The sequence below is a fragment of the Clytia hemisphaerica genome, unplaced genomic scaffold (genome assembly GCF_902728285.1).
Source record: "Clytia hemisphaerica strain Z4C2 unplaced genomic scaffold, Clytia hemisphaerica genome assembly, whole genome shotgun sequence".
NCBI classification, from domain to species: domain Eukaryota; kingdom Metazoa; phylum Cnidaria; class Hydrozoa; order Leptothecata; family Clytiidae; genus Clytia; species Clytia hemisphaerica.
The window spans coordinates 1,569,933-1,584,712 of NW_027103962.1; the positions used below are offsets into that span (position 1 = coordinate 1,569,933).

General features: G+C 35.2%; 1 protein-coding gene across 2 annotated transcripts; it reads left to right on the forward strand.

The window, feature by feature from the left end:
• Window positions 1-1,215: 1,215 nt before the first annotated feature.
• On the forward strand, window positions 1,216-8,649 carry LOC136810255 (uncharacterized). 2 transcript variants are annotated; one of them, XM_067066826.1, is made up of 5 exons: window positions 1,219-1,448; window positions 1,950-2,090; window positions 6,019-6,162; window positions 7,806-7,940; window positions 8,349-8,649. In XM_067066826.1, exons 1-5 carry the CDS (start codon window positions 1,314-1,316, stop codon window positions 8,541-8,543), a joined length of 750 nt encoding a protein of 249 aa, XP_066922927.1. In that variant the 5' UTR covers window positions 1,219-1,313; the 3' UTR covers window positions 8,544-8,649. The 2 variants fall into 2 exon arrangements, with proteins under 2 accessions (XP_066922928.1, XP_066922927.1); XM_067066827.1 differs by lacking the exon at window positions 6,019-6,162 and having other exon boundaries at window positions 1,216-1,448; window positions 8,349-8,636.
• Window positions 8,650-14,780: the final 6,131 nt, after the last annotated feature.

Consider the following 14,780-nt stretch of genomic DNA (forward strand, 5'->3'; position numbering starts at 1 on the left):
CTCTCATGATGTCATGGAAAATTGCAAATGTTGAAATATGTTTTTTGTTCCAATAATTTATCAACCTCGGTCTTTTGCTGTTTTTATGGATATGCACTTTTTTTAAATAAGAACTTTTATAATTAATTATAAGAGCAAGAGGCTCAAAATTGCCAAAAAATAAGAACAATTTAAGAACAACGCCGAGGTATTTTTTGGCGGTCCAATAGCAATCAGACCTTTTCAGTTTTGTTTCAAAGCGACTTTCAGACCATTAAAGATATGATTTCGACAGGTCTTAGCCGCTCTTGACCCCTGGTCTAAATTAGGTCCAGTCGTAGAAACAGACGCTTCGAAATGACCGCTTAGTTAACCGGGCCCGTAGCAGTCCTTTGGCAAATATTAACGGTCATTTACCGATTGTCTGAAGACCGGAGTATTTTTCAGGTACTTTAAATTGCTTGAGGAACATTAAAAAACTCCCTACTCCGTTTACGCTTTTTTAATAAGAATAGTATTTTTTAATTTCATCATGGATATTCTTAACTTTTTAACCTAAGGAATTCTTACGTTATTCTGAGAGACTCAAATTCAAACCTAAATTTAGCATGTAATACATACATGAAGCATAAAATGGCATTTCTGTGAAAATTTTCAGTATTACTTTTTGGGGACATGTTACAATTAAAAATGGTCTAAAATAGCATTGTTATCTTCAGTTGCCAAAATCCATGATGGTGATATTCTTAGCATACTCTTAATTACCTGGTCAATTTAATCATAAATATTCTTATAGAGTATATTCTTATAAAAAAGCATGTACTAGATTAATATTTTTTTATAAAAAGTAGCATACCGCCAAGATAACCAAAGAAAACCGGCTCGATCGGCTTCTTCTCAAAATGATAATTCGTTGAATCCCAAATGAAAATAACCATCATTTAAGTTGATTAGAATAATCAAAATTTATGTAATATAATATCGGCTCATTGTTTCTTGTGAAGAACTTTGAGTAGCGATTGATTTGACCCTGTCAAAATCGGGGAGCCTTATCGCTCATTAAGCTTGAATCTGTTTTTCTACTCGTTGTTTATAGTTAGGGATCTTATATCAAACAATCTACAAACCGCTTACATAAAATTTCACTGTAAGAAAGTCTCTATAGCTTGGAAACACACGCGGGGTTGAGTTTTACAGACTTATAAGGATCTATAACCTGGAGGTTACCAAACAACTTGTCCAGTTTAGAAGACTATTCAATATTATAGAGACACGGGTTGCTACAAGTTCTCTCTAATTTTGGTAACTTGTTTTTGGTAGAAAATTAACGAAAAATGGAGCTGGTTAAATCTCAAAGTACCGCAATTTCTCACGGAAAGACATTATGGAAAAATGCAACGAAGTCGTTATTGAAAACGAAGAAAATACAAGAAGGGTATACCAATCTAGATATGGGATCACTATCTGAGGTAAGACCTACAAACCTTATCGAATATTGTTGAAGGTCCCATTCGTATGAATTCCCCACATGACTAACAAAACTTTTTGATAAAATAATGTCCGGTAGGCCCATTTGCCGGACATTATTTTATCAAAAAATCTGTAAATAAGAGTATGGGAAGTCTTGATAAGTTACGTAATTTCCCCCATTATGGAAACAAACGTTTGAATCTGTACAGGCGATTCCTTACGAAAATCGAACGTTTCCTTCTACATGTGCACAATGGTGGAGATTATGTAGCTTAACAAAACAAGTGCAGTAGCGTAGACAGGGGTGAAGGAACATTCGCCTAGGAGAGCAGATTTAAACGGCACAGTAATTATGTTTTTCTACCACAAATAGGTAAGTGTCTTGTCGTAAAAGTCTGCTCTCCTACGCAGATCGTTCTTCACGCCTGTCTACACTAGTGTTGTGCGACTTTTTTCCACGATTTTTATTGTTATAATTATTGTTATCATGCACGTTTCAGGTTCTGTTGCATTCGCTACAAGAAGAATGGGAACGAAAGACGTCTTTCATGAAAGAATGTCCACTTTTCGGACAGTGGTTACCGAGAGAATTAAAAGCCGTTGGTGCCACCGCAACCGTTTGTGAATTCCCAGAAAATAATGTAAGATATCAATGGATCAAATTTTCTTCCCGTGAAAGACCCTCACTAAGTAAGTAGTTTAGGTATAAACTTATTAATTTCGCATAGCGAAAGTATTACAATAGGCTTTCGCGGTGGCGGCGGTGCGGAAAAAAAATTAGAAAACGAAAGTAGTTGAAACTTCTAGAACATTCTCGAAGTCTAAAATATGGGCTCACTCGCTAAGATAAAATTTAATGATTCCAGTCCGCAAGTGCTAGGTAGGTGGAACCAAGCATTCGTAAACAATGGCGAATTTGATCATGCTGTCACTTGCTCTGGATTTTTGTCTTTTTATCATGTTTTTGGTGTTTTTAGAGTACTTAAAGAGGTTTATATTTCTTTTAGTATAGTATTTTATGTTTGTGTAGTTAGTAAATATGCACCAATAAAATGATAGGAATCTTACAATTAAAGAGTTGCTCTTGAACATCACTACACACAACAACAAATACAGACAAACACAACAGAGAGGTATGATCTTCATTTTTACAGCTAGAATTATTTGTTGATATTTGATTAGGTTGTGTTGTAAGAAAGATTATCGTTTACTTAGTATTTCACAGAAGAATTCACAGTAGGGGGTGTCAATATATAAGTGATAGAAGTTACCTTTTGTTAACTAGGTAGGTGCGATGTGTTAATTGTCATTTTCCAGACTCAATGTCAATCGATGACTAATTTATAACCAACCGATTGATTGGATGTCGATTGATTTTGATAATCGAGACTATTCTAACTGATAATAGATTAGTTTTTTAATCGATTGGCTGTCAATTGTGATAGTATTGTGATCAATCAAACATCTTTATAATACCAGGCTGGGCTTAAAAAATTGTTGGTTTGCCGTCACCCGACCCTAGATTTTGGAGGTGGGTCGGTCAGGCGGCATTTTTTTTATTTTGGCGATTTATGAAATTTTCGTCCATGGAAGGGTTAACAGTTTGTTTACATTTAGGTAATTTTGAACAAAAAACAGAAGTGCTAGCAGGGAATTTACGATTCTTATGCTTGAGACAAACAAGATACGAGTTTTGATTTTTTATTGTTTGAAGTTTTTGAAGGAAAAAAAATCTTCTTTAAATTTTTTTGGGTCGGCAGGTTTCGAGGTAGGGTCGGTCGGGTGACGGCAAACCAACAATTTTTTGGAAAATCTATCACAATTACAATTGATAGCCAATTGCGCTTCCTGTAAAATCTTGATTATCGATTGTCTATCAATTATCAAAATCAAACAATATGCAATCCATCGATTATTTATCAATTAGTCATTGATTGGAAAAAGTTATCAATTGTATCGATTGAGAGTCTGGCATGTTGGATTGGCGCTTTGTACGTGGGATAGTGGTCATTGGACCTTGGTTGCTAAGCAGGCGTCAAAGTTTGGGATTCCCACTCACAGCGGTTCACTTGGAAAGTGAATGAGCCTTCACCCGGGTCAACCCAAATGGATGCGAGGGAAAACGGCAAGACTGTCGTTGAAGTCTATATCAAAATCTTACTGGAAAATTTGTATCAACTTTGATTGAATACTGTACAATGGATTTGAGTTTTGATTGATCAGCTATATTTAACTCAAAAGACAAACTTTTGTATACAGTGCCAGACTCCCACTCAAAACAATTGATTCATTTCAATCAATTGACTGGATATCAATTGGTTCTGGTACCGTAAGTTGGTCTAATGTCGACATCCCTCTTCTAATTCCGACACCCTTCTTTAGAGATACAATTATCCCTATCTTTAAAGAAGGATGTCAAAATTAAAAGGGGGATGTTGACATTAGACCAACGTACAGTAATTGATAGGTATTCGATAATGTTATGCTAATTATGACATTAAGGAAGGCTCGATTACATTAGTTGATCGATTATTCAATAATTGCCTCTAAGATTATCAATCCAGATTGATTATTTAATGGTTGCAAGTTTAATCATTCAAATCCAATTAATGATCAATATTCAAAATTTTCTAATAGGCTTCATTACCTATCGAATATTGGAACAAATTGATTGGTTATTCATCAAAAAAAGAAATAGAAGTCAATCAAATTTGAAAAACATTTTTGCAGAAAAAAAATTGGCCTTAAAATTTCTATCAAATTTAAAATATTTATGTCATTTTCCAAATTTGTGCTTTTCGAGCCTTGAAACAGTTATTTTTTTTATCTAATAGCAATATTTTGCCAGAAATAGCCCTTAATGGCAAAATTAAATTCTTTTTATATTTATTTTTCAAGGCATCGGCAAAATAAATGCCCGTCAAAGTTGATTGTGTTTGATTTTGTTTTATTGAGATAGTATATATTATGTATCTGTCATTAAAGTCTGTCATCTCAAAAGTATGTAGATACTTTAGTTACCTTTCAAACAAATTCTCAGCACCAAGTTATGCTAAAGTAGGAAGTTATATACCGTTAGAATTGGAATGATATATTAGAGGTGAACAATCTATATGACTATAATTTTGAAATATTGAGAAAAACTACATGTTTTTTCTTTTATAAGCATACGCAGGCTCAGTTTTTGGCACCTAAACAATGGCTCTTTTGTTTGAGAACAATAGAATGCTAAGCATAATGCGAGCCTGGTATAGGGGCAGACACATGCTTATAAAAAAAAAACATGTATATTTTTTGATTTATCTACAAGGTGTAAAAATTTTAATATTTTTGTAAATAGTCAAAGATATTGGTATGATATTGATATGTAACTTGGCCACACTGGGATAGTTCACATTTGGGTGACAATAAAGCTCTAGCCCCGTTCCATTTATTGCATTCTATTAATGGTGACAGGGGGGTACTTAGGCATAAATAGGTGCCAGGTATGTGCTGATGCTAAGGTTTGGTTTTTGACCTTCCCAAGTCTCTGAATTATTTAAGGTACGAAAAACTTGAAAAGTCATAAAAATCTCTAGAAGGTTAGAAATTTTTTTGAAAATGTGCTCTACGAGTCACATTTTCGCCTTGTCTCTGTAAGGGTAACTTTATTCTCTGTTAGAGCCAGTTTTTCTCAGGTCCGATTGACATTCTCCAACTCTAGTACTCCCCGGTCGTTTTTAATATGATTATTTCATCTATGAATAATCAAATACTTTGCGAAATTTTCGACTCTGAGTCGTCTTGTTTCTTTTCTTATGATTTTTGTTGACGAAAAATCATAAAAAAGAAGTAAGTTTATACCTAAACTACTCACTAAGTAAAACCGCTGTTTTTTTTTAAATTTCGAAGGTTTTCTAACCAACGGGAAGCCGTTATGGGAGCGGGGGAGCGCAATCAGTCGACCGTGAAAAACCTATTGAGTAAAACATAGCAAAGTTGACTTACCTTCATCCCAGTTGAATACCGTGGTTGATTGACCTCTATCCAGCACTTCCAGCTTACTTCAAGTTCTCTTCCTATAAGTAAAGCGAAGTTTGGTACACAAACTCCAGAGGACGGATGCGATTTAAATTTAAAATTCAATAAGCGATTGAACTCCCTCCAGTAGTTTAATATTGATATCTGCTTGAGGAAAAAGATTGGGACAGGGCCAGGCGAAAGGAGTACTATACCAAGTTTATGTATGTGTTTGTTTTTCTGCGACGGAGACAGTAAGGTTCTAATTTGAATAGATCCTGAACAAGTGAGGACGACGGTAAATCAGCACTTTTACCGACCTCGATATTGCGGGTTAGAACTGCGGGTTATTCCAAAACGCTTCAGGCACTCTACCGTCATCAAAAGTGCAAATACATAAACTCGCTTATGTTTATAAGGTGACGGATATGTTTCAGCTAGAAATCGAAAGTAATAGAGCACAATTTTTTCAACGTTTTCGGAATATTCTCTGGGAAAAATTGCTCGATTTTCTCGTTTATAAAGGAAAAAGATTTTGGAAGCTTTTAAGAGATTGAATAATGTTTACAGGTTATCATCAAAGACTTGTCAAAACATGAAGGAATTGTTTATGCTATCATAAGTGGGCGGTGTCTGGTGGTCAGTAAAATACACGTCATGAGAGAATCACCGCCTTACGGTCAGCGAAAGATGAGAATGATTTCTAGCGCCAGGGTGAGTAAGAGAAAATGGATCAGTTTTAATTATTCCAAGCGTTCTTACTATAAAACCGAAGTATTCAGAGGTAGTAGGCTTGGTTAGTAAAATCATAGAGGTATAAAGAAAGACAGGAGATGAATTTGTCGGTAATTGGTCGTTAAAGTCTTTTGATTTCTTTTATGTAATAAATCAAAAGAAATTCTACGCTCGCCCGACGAAATACGACTTTTTAGTAGAACTCAAGTCTGTTCTGAACATTCTCACTATCAGCATCGAAGATTTCTAGCCTTCTAATATACGAGAATAAAAAAAAATTTAGCTCCACGAAATAAGTTTGCGTTCAATTTTGGCATCCATTAAATTTTGTTTTGAAAAGATATTTTCTCTAGCCAGAAAATAAAAAGTTCTTTATAAGCACACACAATTTCAGACCCAATTTGTAGACAAAAAGTCGCTGGAGAATTTTGGAGGAAAGTATTAAGCAATAGGGTTCACCTTGAAGAAAATGTTGATCGAAAAATCTTGTCATTTGATGAAGGATTGCAAAGTTTACAGGTCCTTTTTTAGTCCAAATATTTTCTTACACCAATGTCAGAAACAATGAATCTCGTCTCATCTTATTTCCAACACTTAAGTTAGCCAATAAGATTTCACCTATCAACAAAAGAGCTCATTAAAAATGCACGATATATGAGACTATGAGCATGCATACCTCGTAATTTTTTTAATCGTAGGGCGAGCATGGTTACAATAGCATACTTCTCCTGTTTCTTTATACCTCCATGGTAAAATACACGTCACGAGAAATAATCAACAGCCTTGAAATTAACACGCAAAAAAATTAACACGAATTTTATTTGCTTTTTCAAGAACACCACGGCTGGTTTTAATTAAAGGGGTTTTGATTAATACGAGATTTCTTAATTTGTGTTAATTACATGTCTACTTTTTTCGTGTAATAAGGTAGTTTCAATATTTTGGTTGTTTTAACAGGGAAGTGTTTAGAGGGCAAGCCAAATAGGTGCTGGGGCAAGCATTAGTGGACTGCAAAGTGAATACACCTGTCAAAAGCCAACTTATTTAGACGGAAACTTGCAAATGGTCAGTCGAGGCTCCTCACAAAACCCTTTCAGGTGGTAGGCAAAAACTAAACACTTCTTTCCGTTTTAGAATCCCTGCTGAGGTATGCACCATTTTTAGAATTCGAACTACAATCATGGACAAATTATTTGAGCCTTGGATTTCCCTGCGAAATTCCAAACACCACAAATGATTTTTAAGCACATTAAACTACGGTTGCAAAATGGAGTTTTAATTCTTGATTTTTGATTTTTGACATAAGACTGAGGACCTTAGGATCTCAGGATTTAAAAGCTCGAATTTGATCCAATAAGGCTTGGAATTTAGCCTAGAAGCCACTGAACCCCTACAAAATCGAAATATTCAATAAAAGAAAGTTGAAGGGCTAAAATAGTAATTCTCGCCCGAACTTTATATTCTGAAAAACGTTAAAATACACTAAAATCTCAACATATTTCGACCATGATTGTAGTCCACGTTATTGCATGTATGCAGTGGTATCATAAATATGCAAACAAACGAGCGAGGAAGAATCTTGGAAAAATAAGAGAACTTTTTAAGTCTTTCTCTTACTTTAGGCAAACGAGAAGAGAGATCTTAAGAAATGTGAGCAAAAAGAAATCATCTTTTTAGTCATACGTAAACTGGAGAAAGGCGATTGTTTTGGATTTGGAGAAAAGCTACCCGACACAAGCGTTATCAGTGAAAAGCAGGTAAATGTTTCAGAAAATTATCTCTTCTTGTCCTATATCAATTTGTTGTCAAAGTTTCTCTGTATCTCGAACTGTTTTTTAAATCGAACAAAAGATTTAGCTTTATGAAATACCTGTATATTTCGATTTGGCCTTGCAAGTTAAATTAGATCACATCAAAACGAATCAATGAGTACTTAAGTTTATCAATCAATATTGTGGAAAAAAAATTACTTAGGCTTAAATGATGTATTGTGGCTCGGTTAGCTGCTTTTTCGAAAGGAAAGACGTAGCCCTGTTTGGGACCGGAATGTAAATGGACCAGAATTTTGATAATTAAGTGCTAAAAACACTTCACATCATTAGAGTTTTTAAATCAAATTCTACATCACTCCTTACAAAACGATTCACGGATATACTTTTTTCCAGGTCGAGCTACTCTCAATCCCAACTGTTCAATTAATACGGCACGGATCAGACCGGTTTCTCCCGGACGCGCGAACGAATGAAATGACGAAATACCCGACGCTGAAAGAAGCATTTATGAATTACAAAACGAAACAAGACTGGGAATCGTATAAAGAACAGATCAGAGATAATATTTTGCGAAAGAAGTATTCTTAATGGCTGGCTAAAAAAATTTCTATGAAAGTTGTTACAAGTTGTTACGACCAATTCTATAATAATAAGTTGACTTAAACTGATATGGTTTTTTTTTCAGACATGAATCGAACGTGTTCAGAATTTCATGGATTTTATATTCTGGCCAGCAAATTATCATTTCAAGCTTTATACTTTTATAGTAAAAATTTTTGCTTATTATTTCAAAGGTTTTGTTTTTAAATCAAATTTAATTTACAAGCTTTTTGATATTGAATTGACACGGATGTGGAGTAAGATTGGTCAGAAAGAGGAAAAGAAAAACATTTTTTTGCATATATCAGCATAATATAACAATGAGCAGACACTGTCCTAATATGAAATATGTGTCTGATATGAAACGGGAACACTTATGTAAAAATAAAACCTTAAAGACTTTATTCCTTTTTTCTCCAAGAAATTATACATAAAAGTCCCAAGCCCTACATGTTTTTGCGTTCTCTATGAGCATCAAAGGGCTCATATTCAAAAATAGTCAATATCCACATCTGATACCACTCAATAATAAAATAGTCTAAGATTGAATAGTGATATAATTTTTTACAGATTTGCAAACATGGGGTTCGAACCTAATAGTCCCATATAATTACTAACACTCTACTTTGCTAGTGTAGCCGGTCAGAGCATCTCACTAGTATACATAATAATTTTATAAATATAAATATTTTTTCTAGACTTTGCACTTTACTATATAATATTTTCAGCCGAAGAGCCAAATGTAAATTTTGGAGATTGAAATATACCATTATTATTATTATAATATTCTAGGCTCAAAAGGAAGGGACAAAAATAGATCAAAAATCAACTTTCTTCAAAAAGCGGCGACCGTAGTGCCATGGTATAGCATCCGGCTACGGTGCGCAAGGTTGTGGGTTTGAACCTTCTAGACAGGTCATACCAAAGATTTCCAAAATGGTACTTGACTCTCTGCTTCATGCTCAGCACAGGATCAAGGGTACGTGGAGCAGTCCAGGGAGAAAGAGTGCACCCTCTCCTTCCTTCGGGTAGATAGTAGCGAGTTTATGTATTCGAGATAAATCGAGGGGGACGGTATAAAGCAAAGCTGACATGGGGTCGAAATCGCCGTCCACTTTGCTCGACGACGGTAAAAACACCAAAATACCGTCGTCTGTTTAGTGAGCAAAGGCGACATAGAGCCGTACATCAACTATCGACTTTGTTTTGTATCATTTCTCTTACCGTCGCCCTCGATATCCTCCGATACATAAACTCGGTAGTTATCGAAAGAGAGATAGTTATTGAAAGAGCCTTTGGGTCGCATCCGACTGCGGTCACAGACTTCAAATTTGATGAAATTTGTTATTTTGAAAAAGGGTACATGGTTTCTGCCCCCCTCCCTTAAAATAAGGGGCGGGGGTCAAAAAAATTGCCTTTTAAAACAGGGGGGATTTTTGTCATTTTTTTTAAATAAGGGGGGATTCTTTATCAAGGGCTGCAAGAATCTATCATAATAAGAAAAAAGGGGGGACTAAAATATTTGGTTTTATTGATAATAATTTTCTTGTCTAATAATATCTTCTTTCCCGTTTTTGTGCTCACAATCTCATGCCCACTATTTTGCAGACCATGCTATATTGAAAGTTATGTACATTAGAATGACCTTTAACAGACCAAATCAAACCATAAAAACTATTATTCTCCCCAATTAGATAACGTTTTAAGCTGTTTTGAGGGTGTAAAAATCTGATGTCATCCAAAATCAATGTCATGAGCATGAAATCTTACTTGTGTTTTACTGCCTAAATTCTCTACTTGGGAAGACCACTTACTCGACCTAACTTAAACTAGGACTACAATTAGAAAACATTCCCAGTTCAAATCTAATAGATAATTTCCAAGGCCTAAGATATGAACAAAACACAACTGTTGTACCAGGTACTGCATTTTTTGATTTTATTCATAAAAAGTTTTATTTGTATCATTTGATTATAGGATCCAGTTTATTTTCAATGATTTCTTTTTATTGAATTTTATTTAGTTGGATATCATTATGTACCTAATATAATGTTGATGGCATTGATATCAAACCAATCGTTGTACTTTGTTATTGTCAAAGTCTAAAAATAGGGGGGAGGGGGGATTCCTCCTTTTTTTTCATCTTAAGGGGGGACATTCTAACAAGGGGTACCGGTAATTTTTGTTCGATTTAAGGGGGAGTTTTCTTTAAGGGTAAAATTGCATTTTAAGGGGGGACTGAAAAAGTAGGCAGAAACCATGAGTATATATTTACATCCGAATAAGAGCTGTTGGTCGTCAATTTTAAGAAATCGCACTGATTCTGATGGATTTTCGCCAAGGAGATGCTTTCAAAATCCTTCGTTTAATTTCGACAATACCAAAAATATAAATGACGGCATCAGAACATAAAGCACACGTAATAAGAACGTTGATTAAGAAAGCAAAATAGGGCGGTGGTGGGTGTTTTCGCATGATGAAAATGAACTCCGTCTGGTCGGGTATGATCCATAGTAGAATAAAAGTAGCAACTAATAGTGTCGGTAGATAAAGTCGTTTACGGCGTCCTTTTGCCAACGATTGAGGGCCAGTACCCGTTGTTTTTGTTGGGCCGGCACTTGACACGTTATGGACCGTAGATATGGTAGGCCGACTCTTTCGGTTTCGCCGTATTTTTTGAAAAAGGTAAACGTACACAATGATTGCAACTAAGAGGAAAGCCAATTCGGATGTCGGCCAGAAGAATAAAATAATCTGTGCTCGGACACTTTTTTCATTCGTTTGGGCGCACATGACGACAGCAAATATACAGGAAATCAACCAACCGACCAAAATAGTGATTTTAGTCATCTTCCAAGTCCAATATAGAGAATATTTAATATTCAAATAAACCTCGAAGAATCGATCAACCGTTAATAAGATCATGAAAATGATGTAAGCCATAAAACAACCAGAAGTTTGGAAAGTCCAAATCTTAAAAGAAGTTTCAAGGAACCCGTGTAATGTTAATATACGATGAACGATTTTGCAAACGCATATTAGTAGCTCGCTGATACTGATTTGAATCAAGTAGCATTTCTGGTTCATAGCCATTCTGGTGATACGAGTTGAGAATAACATATAGAGGCCAACTGAGTGTAGAGTTAACGGTATTGTGTAGACGATTGCGAACACGATAAGGCTCATTGAAGAGTATTTGAATATCGCCATGGTTTCGAAATAATGCAAAAATTTTCGGCTACCGTTTAAAAGAGATACTGATAGCCAGGCGATGAAAAGATAAACAGTTTCCAAAATCAGGAGTTCCGAGTTACAGATAGTCTTCCAAGCCAAAATGTTCCCAGAAAACTAGTTAAGTCTGCAATTCCAAACCACACTTTGTTTTGATCATCAAAGTGGGTCCTATGCTTTAAAGCTTAGCAAAAATATACGAATGAATTTACCCTCGCTAAATTGACGATTTTCCGAATGCAAATTAATCAATAACAATTATAAGAGCGTCCAGTCGTCAACGATAGTTTGTTCAGTAAGATAGGGAGTTAAAAGTTACTTATCTGAAAACTCATAACTCAAATTTTCCTTTTCGATGATTTCCTTTAAAACTTTGTAGTGATCGTGGTCAAATATCAAAATAATATCCATTGGGTAATTTCATATTCCCATTAATAAAAGCACCCTACAAAATAGCGAAATCCCTGTAAGACGTCTAACAGAGAAACTCCAAAAAAGTACTATTGAAAACATAGAATATAAAAATTATTTGACTGAGGGAAACCTTTTCAAAAAAGGATCTACCCACTAACTTTTCAAAGAGAAAATCCAATAACAGAATAATGTAAATAAATAACATCTTTATCCCTGACGTGTTAGATGGCAAATTAATTTGGACCAATTGGACCTATTTAAATTTCCAATCTTCTATTTTGGATTATTTTCCCATCCAAGTGTAATTAAGGCCTTTTCAGATCCCAACGATGTAGCAAGAGATTTGTTGCTTTTCTTCCTCCATTAGAAATTGTGATATGTTCCTAGAGATTATAAAGAGTTATCCATCTCTTCCCATTTTGTTGAAAATTTTTATCAGTTCCCAACGATGTAGCAAGAGATTTGTTGCTTTCCTTCCCCCGTTTTGATATTATTACTATTAAATAGAATTTACAGATAGGCTCAAGGTGGGCCTCTAAACCGATCTGCTTACAATATCACGATTCGTTATTTGCCTTGTTAAAGATTTTTTTTGAAGTAGAGCTTAGTACGAGGACTGCCTCTAACCTTCCATACGTAGCGTTTGTTCTTTTCCATATTTGTTTTCCCCTTCGCTTTCGGTGCCATTCTTTGATGGTTTGACGTTCCTTAGTCGAGAAATCTTCAGTAACTCTAAAATTCCACTCACTTTAGTTTATGAACCAATGTCACGATGTCATTTTTTTCTTCTTCATTCTTCAAAATGACTTTTAAGGGTCGCCATATTTCCTCTTTTCGTATATCTATTCGTTCTGCAGAGACAATATTTACTTTCAATCCCATTCGATTTCTTACAATTTCTTCCACGTAATCTTTATCACCCTTTCGTTGTTCTTCTTTGTTTTCATGTTTTATTTCACCTAAGTTATGAACGATGATGTTGCACCTTGTTGCGTTAATCCAGCGTTCTTTTTCCTCCTCTTTAGGAAAGTTCTTGATGGTCACCTCTTGCTTCGTTAATTCATTTTTAGCAATGTCTGTGTGTCGTACGACATTTCATGGCCCCCGGCATGCTAATCGAATTGAGGGGGCCAAAAAAATATGTCGCCCACCATGGTTGGGCGACGAAGAAAATTTTCAACTTTTCACCCTTATTTCACCCCTCTTAACGGTATATATATAAGATTTTTTAAAGTAAAAACATTACTTTGTAAAATATTGGGGGGGGCCATGCCCCCCTGGCCCCCCCGGTGACGGGGGCCATGCATTTGCTTTGTTTCTTTAGCGACGTCCTCTTTGTTAACGAGCTTCTCGATCTTCTTCTCCAGACTATCCAATCTTGCGGTAACAGATTGAAATCCTTGTACATCTTTATCTTCAGTATTTGTTCCTTTGTTGTTTCTAACTCTTTGTTTGCTTGTTTTGATCTTCTCTAGTAAAATTGCTGTTACACATGTTACTGTAACATATTTGACACATTCCAATCTCCTTGTTTTGAACTGGAGGCAAATCTGTATTTGGTAAGCAGGAAGCTTTGTGCATGCATAATGGACGAATAATTGGCATTTCCTACACTGCAATATGTCGTTGTCCCGTATTATTTAATTTATGAAGCAATTTTCGTCGGTGCAGGTACTATTTTTTGTTGAATTTGGTTGCTGGATTTTTCATTGGAATTCGCCATTTTGTAGCATTTCCAGGAGCTCCACCGTACGTTTTTAATATGACATGACGTATAAGTTTTTTTGATCTGTTTCTAGAGCTTATAAAGAGTTGTCCATCTCTTCCCATTTTTTCTGGAAATTTTGATCTTTCCAACAATGTCGCTGACCAGTCCCAACGAAGTAGCAAGAGATTCGTTATTTGTTCCCTATTAAAAACTTTGGTCTGTTCCTAGAGCTTATAAAGAGTTGCCCATTTCTTTCCCTTTCTATGGAAAATTTGATCAGTTCCAAACGGAGTTGTCCATAACTTCTCCCCTTTTCCTGGAAATTTTCATCAGTTCCCAAAGATGAAGCAAGAAACACACGTCTGTTACCGATGAAATCCCAACTCCTGGAGATGACATCATTTCCTGAAGGATATGTCTTTTACTAAACCGTTGAAACGGATATTATCAAAGAAATTAAATTTCCTAGAAATTTAGACTTTAAGAAAAATCGTTCTCCTGGGAAATTGTAAATGTATAAATAAACGTCAACTCGTTCGGTTGGAAAGTACCTGGTGATAGAAAAGCACGTTGCATTGTTTGTAATACGATGACCAAAAAATTTCGAATATCTGAGCTATTTTTGAAAATTTTGTTGGCAAAAAATTCAAATATAATATACAGAAGAAGGATTTGATGAAATTGACCAAATTATCTACCAAGAGTTCTACGATTTAAGGTGGTTTCCCCTGACCTTAAAACTAACCTTTTGCTACAGCTCCTTTCAAGCAGTGTGATTTTCGGTACATCAATCTAAAAATGAGACTTTAAGAAAATGACAGAACAGTATTGGCCCTTATAATGGCTTTGAAACATTTAAAAAATACAGGTGA